The sequence below is a fragment of the Phaseolus vulgaris genome, chromosome 2 (genome assembly GCF_051622355.1).
Source record: "Phaseolus vulgaris cultivar YP4 chromosome 2, ASM5162235v1, whole genome shotgun sequence".
Lineage (NCBI taxonomy): Eukaryota > Viridiplantae > Streptophyta > Magnoliopsida > Fabales > Fabaceae > Phaseolus > Phaseolus vulgaris.
In genome coordinates this window covers 48,707,266-48,727,619 of record NC_143499.1, presented here as the reverse complement: position 1 = coordinate 48,727,619, position 20,354 = coordinate 48,707,266, and the positions used below count along the sequence as shown (strand labels likewise).

The following is a 20,354-nucleotide window of genomic DNA, read 5'->3' as shown; positions in this document are numbered from 1 at the left end:
AGTAGTATAACATTATAATTGTATAGTTTATAAATTTTACTTCAGTAACATTATCATTTAATTAATATCTATTTTTTACAGAAATTAATAGCTATGAATTAAAGTTGTTTTCTGGGTAGATAATAACAATTTTCTCTTAACGTTTTTTTTCTTCTCTGGCTTTCTTTGTCAACCGAATCAATCCCAGAACTGAACGAAAAACATGCATTTTGAGTGCTTCAGCATTTGTCTACAAAGGACATGATTAACAAACTTCCTCATTTCAGAAATCCAAGTTAAAAGTCGTACAAATTCAAATTCACATTCACATTCACATTCAAATCCAATTTCTCGAATCGGCGAGACCGAGATAACCAGATCTCGAAGCACCCCTTCTCTCTCGCGTTTCGGAGAGGGGAAAGGGGAAGTAACCACACAAGATCACAGAAGAAATGTCTCGAATGTTCGAGTACTTCGTGGTGTGCGGGATCGGACCAGAGATTCGAACCATCGACGGAAGCAAAGGCTACCATGGCCCTGGTTGGATGTACCTTCCTTCTCTTCTCGATCAGTATCCTCCTCCAAATCACGCTCTCTATCCTCCTCCGCCGCCTCAGCTTTCCACAGTAAGCAACGAACCACGGAGATAGCATCCTTCGCTTTTTCGACAACGATTTGGAAGTCTTCTTTACGTGTTATTATTGCGTTCTTGAATTGTATTGTTTTCAGTTTGACCTGATGCGTGTCGTTGCTGCTTTCAGTGCGTTTTACCCGCCGGCGTTGAATTCTACTCGTCGGGATTCGATTCCAATGATCCTTCCTCGTTTCCGCGGAGCTATCCGATTGTTTTGACCGGTATGCATGTGTGCGTGGTCTATTAAATCTTCAATTTACCTTTAGCTATTGTTTTAGTTTCTGTGGAAGTGTGTGAGGATGTTAGACACTGTTTCTAGAAACTTCCTGCTGAGGTGGTTAACTAAGACTACTTGATGAGCACGACGAATGTGGTCACGGTGAAGCGTAAAAATGAGATTAGAGATTGTGCATATACTACACTGTTCTAATACTCTAGACTGAGGTGTTAGTTGAGATGCTCTGTTAATTAAGGAGATGTCACAATGTACGTATGCGGAAGCTAGTAGCAATGGAGTGTGTTGTTACTGATAGAACTTTTTGGAGATTATAGTAGGAAAGTAGAGAATCTGGAACGCATTAAGGCTCCCCCAATCTCTGCGTATTGGGAAAGAAGCCACATTCTGGCACCAGAGAGAATATTTGAACAGAAACATGAACAAATCTAATCCTGGGGCAAGTAGAGGTTCTTAAAATGTAGGAATTATGCTTTAGCAAAGCAAACTAAGAGAAATTGTTCCAAAGTGAATGGGTACATATGATACACCCAATATTCATCCATCACACCCTAACACTTGTTCCAAATCAAAGCAGCCACCTTATAACGTATAGTTATAAACTACCCGTAGTTTTGACCTCAAATCCGCAAAATATTTTAACATTTTTCTTTTACTTTTACTTCTTCTTTTGTTGCTTTCACAATTTTAACTTCCTATATATATTTTTTTAAGTTATGAGTTGATATTCAATAAATTTGTATATTTTTGTTGGTTGGATCATTGTTCGCTCTCTCTACAGGTGTTATTTTCTGATACCATATTTAACGTAAAAATTTCATACAGAGGGTGATGGGTCAAAAATCTATGTCAGCTGCATTTCTTTCCGGGATCTAGTTTGTGAGGATATTGCAGAGGCTTACCGGATACAGGCAAACTCATATGCTGACAAATGCATCTGTCTGGTGTCACGCTTGCCAAGTTTCAGCATATTAAGAAGTGCTCTGGAGGAAATATTTACTCTCTGTTTTTCCTCCAAAGGAAGTAGGTATGTGTGCCATAGTGGCAATAACTTCACCTGCTTTGTTAAGGATCCAGCTGTTGACATTGTAACGACCTTTGTCTATGTTCTGTATAGTAGATGACAAAGTATAGCCAATTTCACCTTTTTTGAAAATCAGCACATAACTAAGTTTAATCATTTTCTCTCTTTTTAGATAAACATGTAACTGCGAGTTTTTCTATAGGTGTGCTTCATGAATGTGACTGAGTTTTTCCCAAGATTAAATGTGAAAATGCATCGTGTTGTGTTTCTATTGGTTTTAATGTCCCAGCTCTACAATAATTTCAGCAAGCCACTATGGGATGTTATAGCACATATGGTGTCCAGTGTGCCATTGCCAACTCCCGGGAAGGAACGAGTTCTGTTTGCTATTGAGAGTTGTTTACTTTCTGTGGAGGCTCCACCTAATGATTCGCTCCCCCATGCTGATGTACAATCTCCTAAATTTTTTTTCTTGGGTTTATTTGCTGTGTGCTTCAGCTTCATAACTTCCTTAGCTGACAACTGTCCTACATTTTGTGGAACAGATATCATTTCTGCCTATAGTGCAGTGCTTGGATGTTGACAACTTAGTGAGACTTTTTACAGCAGTGTTGCTTGAGAGAAGGATTTTGCTTCGAGCTAACAAGTATTTTTCCTTTTAGACTATTGAAATCTTTTACTTTTTTGGTCAAGATTGGTCTCTGGTGGCAATGTGCCCGTTCATTTACTTCCATCGAAACTACCATAAATTTCATATTAATAACAGCTGACACAGTGAAGCCAATAGTAAATTTTAGCACATGTTTACAACTTGTACCTGTGCTTGCTATGCTTCATAGTGATAATACAATTTACATTTTGCATTCCCCCGGATATCAAATCTTTGATATTTTTGACAAGGTGAGCAGTCTGACAGGTGCATTTGATGTAATGGTGTCAAAAGGATCCATTTTGTTGTTTACGCCTTAGAGTACTTTATCAATATTTGAGCATGATTTCTTTTAAGGAAATTAGTGTTAAGGACCATTTACTACAGGTTGATCATAATTCTCCCTCATTTCTTAGTTGTCTGGTTATTTGTCATTTAGATTTTATATTAACTCAGTTTGTAAAATGATTGTTTAGTCTGTATTTTACTTTGGCAGGTATTCACTTCTTACACTTGCATCAGAAGCCATTTGTCACTTAATTTACCCTTTCCGATGGCAGGTGAGATTTAATTTTTTTTTTCAGACTTGGCAGTAGTTATGTACTCCATTTTTTTCACTTAAACTAGTTCGGTACCCATATTTCCATGCATAAGGGAAATTATTCCTTACATCTTTTTTAATTCAACAATATGAATATTCTATGATAGATGGTTAGATTACAATAAGAAATAATGTGGATTTTGATAATTAAAGAAATAATGTGGATTTTGGTAATTAAAGAAATAATGTGGATTTTGATAATTAATGAATAACAACAACTCATTGAACAGAAACACATTTGATATTTTAGATTGATACATGTGATAAGTCATTGTCTAGGTATGTGATCCTTGTTGGAGGTCTCACACCAACTAGAGATAAAGATATTTCATACTATATAAGTAGAGATAAAGATATTTCATACTATATAAGTAGGTGCAAACTAAATCTTACTAGCATATTTCATTACATAAGATATATAATATTTTTTAAAACTAAATCTTACTCAATTATTAATGGTAAAAATTGCTAGTCATTGTTGATTTTGATTATCATGTGATACCCCCCTTCTCTTCTGTATATTTAGCATCCCGTACGGAAAATTTATTGTTATGCCCGTGTGCATATTATATTAATAACTTCTCTTGCTAATTCTTAAAATATTGATGTTGACTCACTTCTAATCCCTCTTTCTTGGGTCTTTTCTTTTTGCTTTCCTCAAGCATGTATACATTCCGTTGCTGTTTTTCAGTGGAGTAGATTATATTGATGCTCCTACACCATATATGATGGGGCTCCATTCAGGTGTTGATATTTCTGCTCTGGCAATGGATGGGGTTAGTCATTTCTTATCTTGTTCCTTGCCATCACCGTCACTTATTTTACAGAATTCCAGTTTGTAGCCAAGTTCACCTTGTATTGTGCCTTGTGAATTTCATTTAGTTTTTTACCACTACTTAGTGGTAATCTTTTGATTCTTCATTTGATCAAAGGTATACTGTCATAGCTATAATGATTTGCTATTTTGTATTGTGAACTGATGAATATGAAAAATATTTTAAGAGTAAAAGTTATATGAATTCTTTACTTTACTTTGATAGCTTCTCAACTGATGTAAGGTGTTACATATGCAACTTCTTATTTTATTTTATTTTTGTAACTGTTTTGCTTTGTTAATTTAGAGGTTGGATTGGAATGCATGTGAAATATTCTATTTGTTTCAAATGAATGTTTAGCTTTGATAATAATGTTGTATTTTAACCCTTTGTAGGTTGTTGTTGTGGATCTTGAGTATAATCTCATCACTACCTCAGAGGAAATTCCTCCTATGCCTGAGCCAGAATTCAGCATTTTGCGTGGTGAAATAATGAAGCTCATATATCCTAATGTAATTGGAATTGATGAGATGAAGTCTGGAATATACCGTCTATATGAGCATGATTCTAAACTTAGGGCTAAGCTATGGGGAGAGGAACATGACCTTCAGCTAAGGTGATGTTTGGATGCTAAAGTCTTTACTGCTTTCCATGAGTTGCATATTTATGATTCTTGCCATCTCTTTGGATTTAGTCTTAATTGAACCTTTTGTTCCTCTATTTTTTGTTGAAATTGAAATTTGGTCTCAATTGTTTTTTGTAAACTTAACATCCAAATTTTAATGGAAATGCTGACATCGCACTCTGCTGCACTGTCATATCAGCATTTCTGTTAAATATTGAACACCATTTTAATGGACGGGTCAAAGTTTCAAAATTAAAATAGTGGGAGATCAAATTCAGAAGAAAATGGCTGGATCAAATTCAAATTTCAATGATAGTAGAGAACCAAAAATACAATTAAGCTTTGAATTTATGACATGTAATTCTGCAAAAGATGCAACTGGACCAATAAATTGTTGGTTGATTTGTGCTTTCTATTGAATTCGATGTGGCTAATCCTCTAATCAAAATCCATCCTCAAAATAGCCTTCAACAATTATGAGGGGAACAAATAAATTTTTCTGTGCACCTTACATTCTTCGGTAGCAAACCAGACATGTTGGTTGCACATAATTAATCTCTAGTCTGATGTGTTTTTTGTCATTGTGTCTTGTACAGGATGATATTCCTTAAGTTCTTTGCAACACTTTTAAGTGGTTATCGCAATTTCTTAGTATGACCTTTTCTTGTTTCAGACATTTGTTTTTTTCAATCTTCCATAGCACAACATTGTTATGAGCTTTGAATTTGTTTGACATCAGGAAAATAGTGCCACTCAAGTCTTCAACACTCAAGCTTTTTTGAAGAAGCGGTCTCGATCTACTAACCAACCTCCAGAGCCTATGGTAAATTTTGGATTATGTTCTCTAATTAGCGGTAATGGCAAATAACAATGGCTTAAATGATCCTAATGATGGTTAAATTTCTTTACTGATTATGATAGTTTGATACAGTCTCATATGATGTATTGGGGTGAGTGTTAGCAAGCTTGAGCATGAATGGTCTTGATTTTGTAAAATTAATTTTGGTTAAAAGTGAGATGATCCACGTTTGGAAACTTCAATCTAAAAAGTTGTTTTCAGTAAACACTAAATCTTAGTATGATATTCTCAACCCAATGCAAATGCTACAATTTTTTTTACTTTATTGGCAAATATTATTCAAAGGTCCCACATCACCTACCTTCTTGGGTTGCAACTTATATATCTATTCAGCAACTGCACGTAATGCCAATTGATTTTAAGATGGAATTTAACAAACATATCATTAGGAATAAAAGCAATTTCGGTTTGAAAATATCCAATAATTTGTTTTTTCATAATCATGTTTGAAAACATTGAGCCCATGTTTGGAAGCATACAATGCTTTTTCCATACATTATGATAGAAGTGATATTGAAGATTCCACCATATAGCAGATAGATTCTCTTTTCCTGAATTATGACTGGAATGCTAATTTATTTGTCATATCAGTGTAGACTTTCTCATCCTTTATAATAATTCCAAATTTGATTTTTACAGATAGCTCAGTTCCTTGACTCTCATGGCTTCTTGGATTATTTGGAAAGAGGAGTAGGTTCTGATGAAAGCAACAATAATCTGCTTGACAAGCTGCAAGATGCAATCGGAAGGGGTCAAAACCCTATGTCAGTTCTTCCTTCATCCCCAGTAGAAACTGAGATTTTAACAGTATCAGATTCTGATATTGAAATATCAGGTGAAATGAATGACTTAAACAAAGTTCTAGCTAAATGATTTTGTTGTGAATACATTCTAAACTGCATATGGTCATTTCTTGTTTCTTCAGGATCTGGGGCCAAATACACTTATGATAAATTCCCTGCAAATATCAGAACAGATGAACAAGAAGAAAAGAGGAAACAGACTCTTGCAGCAATTAGTAATGCTTTTGAGTACTCAGGAAGACATGCTCCAAGGTAAATGCAAGCAATTGTGGAAAGGGTAAAGGATGTTTTAGGTTTATCAATATTTCTGTACTGGTGCTAGGAAAATTGTCCTGCACATCCTTTTCAGTTATTTCAAAAATTGTCCTGCTAGGTAATGGCTTGAACAATCTAGTGTCTCTCTCCAGTCATAGTCCATATGTACTAAATAATAGCTTATGCTCTAAAAAAAAAGTGACCTACACTTGAAAAATTCAAAAAGCTTACATCCTAGAAAAATTCAAAAAGCTTACATCCTAGAAAAATTCAGAAACATATTAGAAATATTTGAAAGCCCTCAATTTGGTCCTCCAAAGTCAGTCACCACATTAGTCCTTCAAAAGCTTCGGTCACCTAAGGTTTTTTTTTTTTGTGTCACCACTTTAGTCCTTGTTAATAACATATATAATGTCATTTTTTTTTGAGGGATTGATGTGATGACATAAACAATTGTTTTTGGTGACAATTTTTTATGGACTAATATGATGAATGATGATTTAAACCTTTCAAAAGGCTAATTTGTCTCCAAGAATTTTGTGAAGGGATAATGTATTGAGTAGCAATGCAAATACCTTGTTATTTGGTATTTGGGACGGAATTTTTTTTTGACAAGCAATACTTTCTCTGCTTTATTCTATATATATATTGAATCAACTGATTACCAGGCTTGCTTGTATGGTTTAACTTATTCTTCTTTCTTTGTTTGTCTCTCTCTATCTTACTCTTATTTTCTGTGTTGAGCAGTAAGGATCCTTTAGCAGATACTCTTAGTCCACTTGAGAGAGCTGTAAGTTAAAACCACAGGATATTACTGCTTCTTGTGTGTCAACAAAGTACAGATTTAAATGGTCCCTAAAATTATTGATTTAATGGTTTCAGGCTGAAAGGGACCGCATGGTGCTAGATATTAAGGTTAAGCTGCAGGTAGCTTCTTTGTTCCTTTATATTCTTTCCTTTGTGTGTATGTGTTCTGATAATGGAAATAAAATGAAGCGGGTGTGCATGAGTGAATAGATAACTACCTAATTGATTATCACCTGATTGATTGTAATACCAGATGTTAGTTAGAATTTCAGTTATATAGTTGGGTGCGAGTGAGAGTTAGTGTATAACCCCCTAGGGACTTTTGAATTGTATCCATATCTGCTATCTCCTGCTCAATGATCGGGGGTGCATGTTGGGTAATGCTGCATATATGATGTTTCTTTCTATTCTGTCCCAATTCTATTTTGCTTTGATTCTATCACGTCGTCTTGAAAAAAGGCAAGCTATCTCTATATATTGTCTTTTGCATAACACAGGGTTTATGGCTGCGGCTTCTTAAACTGGGAGCGACAGATGATCCTCTCTCATCCTTTGAATATGGAACAATACTTGGTATTATGTTATGGCACATCTAATTCTTGCCAATACTTGTAGAGAGAATATGTTGTTTGTTGCCAGACAAATGACTCTCTTGCAAATCTGGAGAGCCTGCCAAAAAGTGATTGTGTGGTTGGTTTTGCAGCTTTGATTGAATCTGATGCAGAGGGGATTGGCGGTAGTGGATTTGTTGAATGTATAAGGGAGCATATACATTCGGTTAGTAGCTTTATTTAGCTCACACTAATAGTTACTTCTAATTCTGGAATCTGTAAATTGAATCTTATGCTGGATCTTTATACCAGGGTTGGGACTGTCATCTCACTGAAGAACAGTTTATTGCAGTGAAAGAATTGGTAAAATATGTTATTCATTTTTGTATTTAACTTTTTAATCCGTCATGTGTTTACACTTGTTGAGAAGAAATAATTTGAATTTATTAAAATCTACAAGTGACATTTATTGGTGTTCCAATCTTGATATGCTGCAATTGATCAACATGGAAATATTGAAGATACAGAAAGTTGTGCCTTAGTGGACAAATAATTGACTTGTTTCACTAAAACACACTAAAAGTCAATTTCCCAGTACAAACACAGCTAAACAAACATAAACAAGATCAAGATTCATGGGACATATATACAGTAGGAACCTGTCAAGATCTTTGAGTGGTAAATTGATTTCATGGATGAGGTTACCAACTGATCATTTGAGAGTGAGAGAAGCATTGAACATTGAAGAAAAGCAAGAAGAAGAATAACAACCAACACAGAAGACTTGTAGTGTCCCTTGCCAACACCCTTAGAGTTATCTCTCTTTTGTTTTTGCGTTTTGGGGTGTGCCAATGACATTTGTCTTTCATTTTCTTAACTTCCCTTAAATAATGGAGTGACTATGTTTACTTTAGTGGTGAGCTCTGAGAGTCAACATAGAGAAAACACTTTTACCAAACAATTTAGAAGCAACATTGGTGAGTCTTAACAAATATAAATGGTATTGGTGGTGGATAAGATATGGGGTGTGCTTTTTCCCACACTCATTTAAGCCTATCCTAGATCCAATGTTGGGCCACCTATATTTTCCTTGCCACACTCCATGGCAATAGTCTTGGGCGTGAGAGGGATTGTTGGAAAGTTGGCTTATTTGTGGTCACTCCTAACCCCGCATTCGTTGCAACCTCAGGGATGGTGGTTTAGTCCAATATCAACTAGAGACGACTTAAATAGAGCTTACAAATCTATTACAATCCTCATTTTAGAAGTTAGTTTTATGGGGTTAAGCTAAGCCCAAAGACTAACTTCCAACTCACATCTTTTGCTCAATCTGGAACCGAGTAATAAAAAATGTTATTATGACCTTTGAGGTTATAAACAAGTTCTTTCCTAGGTTATCATTTGATGAATTTAAGGTTTTAAACAACTAAATGTTATTGATATCATAAGGAGAGTTAAACAAATGACTTGCATCACTAAATAGGAAGAATATACCAGGTCTAGTCATGAAGAGATAATTTAATTTGCCTACTAGTCTTTGATATCTAACTTGATCAGGAAATGGCTTTTGACATATTTGAGCAGAAATTTCGTATTTGGATACTAGGTGTTTCAATTGGCTTGCTTTCTAAAAGTTCAATCACCTCTCTTTGTTAGTGGGATATTAAGTGTATTATTTGAAGCTGTTAGAATATTCTAGAGATCTCTTTGTAATCATTACTTTAGGCTTAGAGTTCTCTATATATAGAGGCTAATGTACTGTTTCAAATCAATCAATTGAATAATAATCTTCTGTCTTTCAGATTAATCCTTTCAAGTTGGATATTAAGTGTATTATTTATTCCTTAATTAGGTTGTAAATAGTCTATAAATTCATACTCCAATCACAATTGTAAACACATCTTAGAAATACAATCCATCTATTTCTTTCGACTTGTCCAATTTGTTGTAAATATAATCGATCCTTGGTTCTCTGAGAGACTTGGTGAATATGTCAGCCAACTATCAAAGTGGGAAACTAATCTTACCTTAAAAATATTATTGTTCATTTCTTCTTTTTAGAAGCATTAAATTAAGAGAAAATGAAGGATGAGAAGGAGGACTAACTCTTAAAGTTTTTATAGGAATAACTCAATCCCTTCTCTCTCTCTCTCTCTCTCTCTCTCTCTCTCTCTCTCTCTCTCTCTCTCTAAGAGAGAGATTCTCTGTTGTTGTGAATTGTAAGTTTAATCACACTTGTAAATTCTTTATTTATAATCATTCAAAGTATAGGTTTGGAAAACCTAATAATGGAAAATATCCATAATTATCAGTTGTACATAGTTCCCTAATTACTAAGATCAAATCTTATTAAAGGAAAAGAACGAATAGGGTAAATCCCTTGTGTATATTGAACACATAGGGTTATGTTTATATAGGAAAAGAAACATATGGGCTAAGCCCATTACATAAATATGAGATATCTAACAATATCTATAATATCTCATAATATCAAATAATATCTAATTATATATAATAATATCTAACAAATCTTATCTTTTACATCTATAATATTTCGCTTAGCTTCTAATTGAGTAAAAGTTCTCTTTTTAGAGGAAAAATCTTAATTTTCTTGTCTATTTTTGAATTTGTTTATTTCAGCTTAAAACAGCTATCAATCGAGCAACATCAAGAAATGACTTGTTGACAATTAGAGATGCTCTTGAAGTTTCTTCTGATATGTATAAGAAAGATAATAATAATGTGCCAGACTATTGCCAACGTCACCTTATTTCTTTACCTATTTGGGAGGAATTACGGTATGCATTGCAGTATTATTTCTTCATGATTTCATTATCTGGAATGTTTTATGTTCAACTTGGTTCATGCACTTCCTGCAGATTTTGGGAAGGATATTTTGACTATTTAATGGAACAATCTTCAAACAAGTAAGGATTAGTTTTTTTATTTATTTATTTAATTTTCCTTTGAATTTCTTCACTTTCTCTTTATAAACAGATACAGATTCCTCATTCTCTACCTTGTGGTAACTTTTTGGTGCTTATAGCTATCTTCTTTTATCTTCCTAATATCTTTTCTGATAGGGTAGTTATTAGTATGAGAACTCTTGAAGAAAGGAGAAAAGAACTTCCTTATAAGGATAGTATTACATGAGAACATTTATTTGAGTTACTTTTTTAATTTTGTCATGGGTGTGCTTACTAGGGACATACAACAAATGATCCTTACATACAGGCTTTTTACAAATGATATATATTTTATTAGGAAATCAAGAGAAGGTTAGTTCTAAACATGAGTCATATTTGTTAATAAGTGACAACAGTGCTATCATGTTGCATCACTTTGTGCACCTTGCCTCATTCTCATTTCCTCTATCATATTGTGTGTGACTAATACTTTTTGTTTCCTCTATCATGTTGTGTGTGACTACTACTTTCTGTTTCCTCTATCATGTTGTGTGCGACTATTTGCATTTGTCTTAACTCTCAATCACTATTAGTGTCACATCACATGTCAGCGAAACTTTTACCATTGGAATTAGTGTTATTTCATGCATTTTTGGTGGCAAGCTAACTTGAAGGCCCTAATAATATAATCATTTATACATGCCTTTTCTTAGCAGTCCTCAATGTCTCTTGCTTGGTTCATAATTTTTCAGCACTAATCTATCTCTTTCCATCAAATTTCATAACCAACCACTTTATTTATATATTTTTCATAGAAAATGAATTTTAAGCCTAAGTCAGTCTCTTGCAATGAGAGATTTGCACTCAGTTATATATTATAATTTAGTCATATTTCTAGCCAATGTGAGATAGTGTTATAAAAGATCTACTATGGTGGCAATGATGCGGGTTTTTCATGGCGGTCCATTGCAATTGCTTTGGGTGTCACAGATGCAGAAGAAACATGGTGGAAGTTGCGAAATGGCAGCACAACACCCATGCGAAAAGGAGTAACCTATGCAAAATGAAGGAGTGGCAACAACACCCGCGCAAAATGATGGAGAAGAAGCCTCGGGTCTGTGTAACCCGACCCGACCAGAGACAATGAAACCCTAATCTTCTTTCTTTTAAAAAATGAGTTGGGCCATTCAACTTATCCCAAACCAAACATTACAATAAAATATTGACCAAGGCCAATACCCAAATTGAACCAACACTCTCCATTATTATGCAGTTCCGCCACCCTCTGCCCCTGCTGACACTGTTGTTTCCACTAACGCCACCAAGAAAGTTGTTACTTGTGATATTTATTGCCAAGTGAAAACTACTGGTATTACATATGAAAAAGAGAAGATCAATGGGAATGAGGGGATATGTTGATAGTTGTACCAAGACTCTTTTTGAAGTGATAACATTACTTAGAGAAGCCTACATGTATGAAACTAAGAAGGAAACCTATTTGATTAAACTTGAGTAAACAAGGAGGAAGGGGTAAACAAGTATAAAGGATACTTGTGACAAGGAGATAAGAGCAAGAATTTTTAGTATTGGAAATTGTGGCCCCATCTAAAAGTTTCAAGCTATCATGAGCAGGAGTTCACACAAAAGAACTATTAAAAGTCAGGACATTGAAAGAGAGAAAGATGGATGCTCAATTATGTCATATGCATGGACTCGTAAGAAAACAAGAACCTTGATCAATTTCTTAGTGAGCTGTCAATCTAGTCATATTTTTGTGAAAAGTGTTGATGCATCTTCTTATGTGAAGACTAGAGAAATTGAGTTGTGAGAAAATTTTGTTCAGGAGGTTAGAGAGAACAATGTTTTTAAGTGGAAAGCAATAATGGAAGTAATTATCTATTTGTTAGTGAGAAACTAAGAATCATTCCCTCATAATTTTATTTTAATTTTTTTCCTAATTAATACTTGTTTTTGTTTACTTATTTTAATTTATGAAAATTGGTCTTAGGTAAGTTGTTTCAACTTTCAAGTCATAAACACAACATTTGTTGTGAATCACTTGTGTTGTACATTGTATTGATTTTTGAGATACAAGACAATGGAAAGATGTTAGGATCAAGAAGACTATACATTAAGCGATAATTTTGTAGGCTTCATTTACAACTTGTATAACTTGGGCATAAGGCGTAACTCAATTCAAAATAAACTTACAAAGTGAGGATTCTCCAAGCCGTGTAAGGGTTGCATTCATATGGCAACATGCCATGGGAGAAATCATGGAGGTATGTGCAACATTAGATGACCCCAATCTTCCGAGGTTTCCCATGACAAGGAGCTGCTCCTACTAGTGCAGTCTTCAGTCTTGTAAGCGACAACATATTAACACCATAAATAACAATGCTACAAAAACAAACTTAAAAGAGGAAAGTAAATAAGTATTTATTTGAGATACAAATTGATGTTTATTTAGCCTAATAATTTCAGAGATATTTTACTACAATAGCATCAATGATTGCAACAAACTAATATTGTGCAAGTCGGTGTTTATGAATTTGCATTTTTTGCCAGGTCTGCCAACTATGCATCTTTGGTGACAGCTCAGCTTGTTGTGTTGACATCACACATGGTATTGTTTTTGCTATTTATGTGCTTGAATTTCCTTGTTACCTTTTTTAATTTCATTAAAGTCTTTTGTGCTTTTAATACTGAGCCTCTTTGCCTGCATGATGAAGGCCGGGCTGGGACTTCCTGATAATGATGCTTGGTACATGATTGAAACAATTGCAGAGAGGAACAGCATTGGATCCAAGCAATTTGTAAGTTGATGTTATTTGGGTGTTTGGAACAGTCCAAGTGATGAAAAATACAAGACACTATAATTTTGGATATGTTAAAGTGATTTAGGGAGTAGAGACAGATAACAGGCCTCAGGAAATTTTAAATCCTTTTATCTTAAAAGTGAGACATTAATGCTACAGGTTGAGACCATAGAAAAACTTTATGAACTAAACTATATTAAATTACATTGACTTATTTTGAGGCATACAGAATAGATGGAAGCAACCCCGTTTGCTTTCATATTATACAAAAACCGCCCTTGTGATTGTTTTTATGTGGGTTGAGTGTTTTTGATGTTACTCATGGGAGATTAGTGTTATATGAAAAAAACCAATAACCTTGTTTGTTATATATTTGATAAGGTAGACTTGCACAAAGAAATCGTGCTCCCCTTCCCCAGTTTGAGTGAATTCTTTTCCTTTTTGTTATTTAAATGTTCGTGTTCCTGAAAGAATGTGACTATTTTTGGCCAATTTTCTATGAATTGTATATTGTCTTTCATTGGTTAACATGAAGAGCACTTTCCTAGGGCATAAAAAGAAGCCTAATACTATGTTTTCGGTTTTAATATTAGTGTGTTTAGCATTTTTATAATGTAAATGTTAGAAGTCACCAAAAAAAATGAAAGAGGTTAACTGTGGAAGTATGGGACTTTGTAGTCCTATTTGTCATCATGATTGAATGAGTATTTTGGTACATAAGGCATTTGATTGAAGATGCAAGTTTGAAGTGTGTTGGATAGGTAATGTAGAACTAATAAAGAGGTACTAATGGAATTGATGCTAAATTTCAATAAAGACTTTAAAGGACAAAGGAAAAAGTGGTAGGAAAACAATATCAGCAAGTTTGATTACTGTGGATTCTAAGAAGGCTAAATTTCAAATAATACATCATCTGGGCCTTTCGCATGAGCAAATAAAATGCTAAGGAAAGAAACCGTAGTATGTGTTAGTTATTTCTCTTTTCTATTTGTTGTCATTTGTAACTGGTTTTTCAGTTTTCAGTTACAACTAACTATTAATAATATGAAGTCTACAAGTAACTGCGGTTTATCTCATTAATAAATTACTGTCTGCATCCTTGATTTTTTTTGTACCATATACACAACTTTTTCAAACTTCACCTGATTTTGGGTTTCTCAAGGCTTTTGAATTTTGCATGGTCTCCATTACTTTGACCATACAATTCTCACAAGCTGGATTTTCGTTCTCAAGAATGTACCTTTCTTAGATAATCAACATCTCACAAGGGCTATAAGTGTTTGTCTCCTTCTAGCAGATTATAGTATACATATCTTAAAGATGTTCTTTTCAATGAAACTAGGTTTTCATATCCTGAACTCTTCTCACTTATTTTACAATCACCTACTTCTTCACCAATCATTTCATCTAATGTCTTTATCTTCTACCTGCACCTTTATCTACAGAACCTTTGTAACTACCTACTTTTACTGCACCTTTATCTACTGAACCTTTGTCACCACCTACATCTCCTGCATACTCTTCATTAGCTTCTCCTTCCCCATCTAATTCGCAAATGTTTCTCATGCTAAAAGTTCTCCACCTTCTCAATCTCCCAATACCCACCCTAAGCAAACCAGACCAAAATCTAGTGTGTGCCCTTCAATATCTCACTATTACTCAATCGGAAATATCTTTCACTGTTAACTAAGTCTGTCAATTTATGTCATCTCCTCTTGAATCTCATTGGACTGCTGTTAAAGGAATGCTTTGACAGGCAAAAGGAACTCTTTACTATGGTATACAAATTATTCTAACTGTTGCTAGTCAAACTGTAATGATTAAAGCTTTTTGTGATGGAGATTGGGCTGCTAGCAGATGATCATCAATCTACCTCTGGAGCTGCAATATTTCTTGGTATTACTTTGGTTTCATGGTCGTTTCACATAAGCAACAGTTGTAGCTAGATTCTGTAGAGAAGCAGAGCCTTGCCTTTGCCACCACTGAACTTCTTTGGATTCAAACACTACTTAGTGGACCTGCTATCCCTCATTGTGTTTCAGTTGTTTATTATGAAAATATTAGTGCTGATAATCTTTCTCACAATCCCATTCTACAGACAAAGCACATTGAACTTGATATTTTCTTTGTTGGAGAGAGAGTGCTCGCCAAGCAACCAATTGTTAAACATATTCCTGGACATGATCAGTGGGCGAATATTCTTACTAAACCTCTATCTCCTACAATATTTATTTTTCTCGGTTCCAAGCTCATAGAGGTTGATCTACAAGTTGTATCTCAACCACCTTGAGCTTGTGGCAGATGTTAGAGATATTTCTCTTTTCTGTTTGTTTTCAATTTATAAATAATTTTTGTGTTCAGTTACAACTAAGTATTTATAATTCTCTGATCTATAAACAGGTTTCTGTAACAGAGAGTTACTAACTCTTCTGTATGTTCATATATTCATTTTCAGTATCAATATATTTTCTTTCAATAGTAGAGTCCCAAATTTCCAATTCAAAATAGTAATAAAGGCTTCTAATAATCAAAAGTACTATACCCAAACTACATCTATTTATTCCATTATTGCCTCCTTTCATCCCATACTATTTTCCTTGCAGTAATTCATCCAGAATGCTACATTTTGTTATTGTATAGCCAGAATTAATGCTCAGTGGTCACTACTATAACAATCAAACGAGTTTTCTTTCTCTTGTGAATGTTTCTTCTTTATGTATTATTTTATATATTTGTCTAGATTTTAGGTCGCTCACAATGAATTATTCCTTATGTGATTGATTCAGATAAAAATCAGAGGGTTCTTATCTCATATCCAGCAATTACGTAATGGATACTGGGGAATCTCCTCAGTAAAGGCACAGTCTGTGTTATCACATGCAATGCCATCCCCACATTCTAAAGACGCCAAAGATGAGAACCAACAACCCACTGAGGCAACAGGTGTTGGTAGAAGCTGGGTGCAGAGTATGTTTACAAGAAATACAACAACTAGATCCAGCTCATTTAGTCATGTTCGTAGATGGACGTCGGATGGAGGCACAGGTACTTAGTTTTTGAACGAACTGCCACTATCATTACATTTTAATTCTTGAATAAACTGTCAAAATCACTTTGCTTGACTACTTAATAGTTCTAGCTACAAATGATAATGGGACTCCTCGCAAACAAGATCTGTTAAGTGGTGGCCAGAAAAAGCTTCAAACCAATGTTCGCACACTTAGGGGTCATAATGGTGCCATTACTGCTCTCCATTGTGTTACAAAAAGAGAAGTGTGGGATTTGGTGGGTGACCGTGAAGATGCTGGTTTCTTTATTAGTGGAAGCACAGATTGCTCAGTAAGTCTCAATATTTATGATGTAGAAATATGGAATTACCTGGTGAAAAAATGTTTCATTGCCTTCTGAATGAAAGAGTTGACATACTGGGCATGTGCAAACTTCAGGTTAAGATCTGGGATCCTAGTCTTCGTGGGTCTGAACTCAGGGCAACTTTAAAAGGGCATACTAGGTTCTCTCTCACTTGTTAAATTTTCTGTTTTTTTTTTTTGTTAACTTCTTTTGAAGTAGTAATGATGTGCGACCTTGCTTCTGTCTTTAAATGTAGAACTGTACGGGCCATAAGCTCAGATAGGGGGAAGGTGGTGTCAGGATCTGATGATCACTCTGTTTTGGTGTGGGATAAGCAAACAACTCAACTACTAGAAGAGCTTAAAGGCCATGATGGACCGGTATTTCTAATTAAAATTATTTTAGTTCGTTCTACCATAAAAACAATATATGTGATGTAAATTATTTATAGATATACAAAATGGAGAATTGAAACTTAATTCAGACAGTCAACCTATCATGTAGGTCAGCTGTGTGCGCACGCTCTCAGGGGAACGGGTGCTAACTGCATCTCATGATGGCACTGTGAAGATGTGGGATGTGAGAACTGATAGATGTGTTGCAACTGTTGGCCGTTGCTCTAGTGCTGTTCTGTGCATGGAATATGATGACAATGTGGGAGTGTTGGCTGCTGGTGGAAGAGACGTGTATGTTAGAAAAAATAATGTTGGAGACCAAGATTTCCTTGTGCAATTCAGTTATTTGTCATACATTATTTATCCAATGCTTGACCTGCTGCTTCCACTGCAGGGTTGCTAACATATGGGACATCCGAGCTAGTAGGCAGATGCATAAACTTTCAGGACACACACAATGGATACGGTAGACAAGAAAAACACACATTCCTACTCTTCTACTACTGTATGTTTTTACAAACTAAACAAATTCATGATCTTATACAAAAAAAATTGCAGGTCTGTAAGAATGGTTGGTGATACTGTGATTACCGGTAGTGATGATTGGACCGCAAGAATATGGTCTGTTTCCCGAGGAACCTGTGATGCTGTCCTAGCTTGCCATGCAGGGCCAATATTATGTGTTGAATATTCCTCTTTAGACAGAGGAATAATTACAGGTGCGTCTTCCCCAATTTTGTTTTGAGCTTTTATCTAGGAGTTCTTACTAAAATGTTAAATTTCATTTCAGGGTCCACTGATGGCCTGCTACGTTTTTGGGAAAATGATGACGGTATGGCAGTCCCTTCATTGTTACTTGTATTTGCAGTCTTGACATTTAACCTCTGTTTGATCTGGGTAAATACAAACTATTTAAGGTTGCAATTGCCCAAGAAGCAACATATCAGAGTTTTCCTTGGTGTAGCTTACTCTGCAATTTTTTCATTAAACTAAATATCTCATTGTTTAATACTACCATTGTATTTCTGCTCCGTGTATATGGTTGTCTGAATCTTAGCACAAATTAAAGCAAATCGTTTTTATAACAAATGCATAAGAAGCCTATCCTATTTCGTATGGTAGAATGTTTCAGAGTTGGTGTCATGCCATGCTAATCTTCTCTGCAAAGTCAAATGGCATTTGAGATCTCCTGCTAACATACTAATTGGCTGTACAGGAGGCATACGGTGTGCAAAAAATGTAACAATTCACAATGCTGCCATATTATCTGTCAATGCCGGGGAGCACTGGTTAGGCATTGGAGCAGCTGATAATTCTTTGTCGCTCTTTCATCGGCCCCAAGAAAGACTGGGTGGCTTTTCTGGTGCTGGGTCCAAGATGGCTGGTTGGCAGCTTTACAGAACACCTCAGAAAACAGTTGCTATGGTATAATGTTTATTACCTCTTTTGTTCATATAATTACAAGCATATATGTATATATATTGTTGTTTCATGAACCCAAAATACTAATTGTTCAAGCTTAAGTTGTATTTTATTTGGTGATGAATTTCAAGATAATTGTTCCAAAATTGCGTGGCTTGTACACAAATTTCCTTCATGGAACTTCTATCAGTATCATTACTACCGTTCCTGATATTTTTTGGGGGTGTTATTAATCTGAGACAAATAATTAGTTTTGGAGAAACTTGCCTAAGGATGCTAGTTTTTTTCTTCAATGTCTTTCAATTACTTAATAAGTGTCTTTCAATTTAATGTCTTTCAAACTACACAGCACTGAAATTAAAAAATTAAATGTCTTTCAATTTCTTTTGGCTAAATTTCAAAATATATTATTCTTTTCTTTATGAAACTTTGCCATGTAGTGACAACTCTTTTCACTCTTAAATTATTGCTTACTGAAAATTATTTCTGATTATTTTAATTGGCATCGGTTACTTGATAAGTGTTTTTGCATCTGTGGCTGGATAATGTTATTGTATGCTTGTTGTTATCTTCATTTGTTAGTGGTTGCTTTCCTGGGTTGATTTTGGTCGATTTATGCATCCAGGTGAGATGTGTTGCTTCAGACTTAGAAAGGAAAAGGATATGCAGCGGCGGTCGCAATGGGCTTCTAAGGCTGTGGGATGCAACCATTAATATTTGAGCTTCTTCGATTAGTGCATCTTCACGTTTTGTAAATTGTAATAATTTTATAGGTAAAAAAACGAGGTACTTTATGAAGAGGGGGTTCCCTCCAACATTTTGTTTATTTCCCTTATAGTAAATATAATATGCAAGATATGCCTGATAGTCCAAGTTGCCAAAACTTGTAATTTTGTGGTTTAATGGTTGCTGTACCCGTAATTTACATACTGCAACGAACAACAAATTTTGCAATGAATGTTATGTTTGCTTCTACATAACAACAGTCTCGGTAAGCTTGATTAATCGGAAATATGGTACAAACATCTCAGGCTTCCATGTTCATGACTTTCATTGGTTCTGATCACATGTCTCCTTAGATATTTTTAAAATTTAAATTTAGCTTGATTCAACCCTAAGGAATTATATGAACTGAACTTTATCTTTTATTTATATACTTTTTTACATCATTTTCATGTGTAGTGATTTGGGCATGACTCGTGTCGTAGATAATACACAGACATCACCGGATGCGTGTTAATGTTGTCTGGTTTCGCATTCTCCCTGAAACCACTGTGGGTGATTCTTTGTGCACCCTCGTAATTTCCTTCATTCCTTCGCTACCTTTTATAAATATAAACATTTTCATTTTATTCTTTTGGTTTATGAAAAGAAAAAAAAATATTTTTAGTTTGTATAATTTGAAAACTTTTTATACTTTCGATATATGTAATTTGAAAAAAAAATTATGGACAAATTTCCGTAAAATCTAAAAGTCATTTTTCATTAAAAAAAAACCAAACGAATTATACAATAAATCGTTTTTTTCATAAAAAAAAAAAGAAGCTTTTTTAACAAATTAATTCATTTTTATCAAAGTATTTTTTTTTAAATTATAACAATCCGAAATACTTGTTTCTGAATT

General features: G+C 34.6%; 1 protein-coding gene across 4 annotated transcripts; it reads left to right on the top strand.

Annotated features, from left to right (window-relative positions):
- The first annotated feature begins 113 nt into the window (after positions 1–113).
- Positions 114–19,713, top strand: SCD1 (stomatal cytokinesis defective / SCD1 protein (SCD1)). 4 transcript variants are annotated; one of them, XM_068615151.2, is made up of 31 exons: positions 114–605; positions 741–834; positions 1,674–1,875; positions 2,179–2,320; positions 2,418–2,518; positions 3,018–3,081; positions 3,785–3,898; positions 4,333–4,553; positions 5,159–5,213; positions 5,302–5,385; positions 6,061–6,256; positions 6,347–6,476; positions 7,227–7,269; positions 7,362–7,406; positions 7,784–7,859; positions 7,990–8,063; positions 8,150–8,200; positions 10,478–10,635; positions 10,717–10,764; positions 13,312–13,369; positions 13,476–13,559; positions 16,349–16,607; positions 16,696–16,901; positions 17,009–17,073; positions 17,170–17,293; positions 17,418–17,599; positions 17,703–17,774; positions 17,867–18,027; positions 18,099–18,140; positions 18,525–18,733; positions 19,356–19,713. In XM_068615151.2, exons 1-31 carry the CDS (start codon positions 432–434, stop codon positions 19,449–19,451), a joined length of 3,630 nt encoding a protein of 1,209 aa, XP_068471252.1. In that variant the 5' UTR covers positions 114–431; the 3' UTR covers positions 19,452–19,713. The 4 variants fall into 4 exon arrangements, 3 of the variants coding, with proteins under 3 accessions (XP_068471252.1, XP_090155343.1, XP_068471253.1); XR_011081295.2 differs by having other exon boundaries at positions 128–605; positions 17,418–17,618; XM_090299217.1 differs by lacking the exon at positions 5,159–5,213 and having other exon boundaries at positions 208–605.
- Positions 19,714–20,354: the final 641 nt, after the last annotated feature.

What these genes read in the sequence shown, in the direction of transcription:
- SCD1 (XM_068615151.2), top strand. Translation starts at nt 432, where the DNA reads ATGTCTCGAATGTTCGAGTACTTCGTGGTGTGCGGGATCGGACCAGAG. An exon ending in ATGGAACAATCTTCAAACAA is followed by an intron (nt 10,765 to 13,311) that starts GTAAGGATTAGT and finishes ATTTTTTGCCAG; the next exon opens with GTCTGCCAACTATGCATCTT. An exon ending in TTAAAGGCCATGATGGACCG is followed by an intron (nt 17,294 to 17,417) that starts GTATTTCTAATT and finishes CCTATCATGTAG; the next exon opens with GTCAGCTGTGTGCGCACGCT.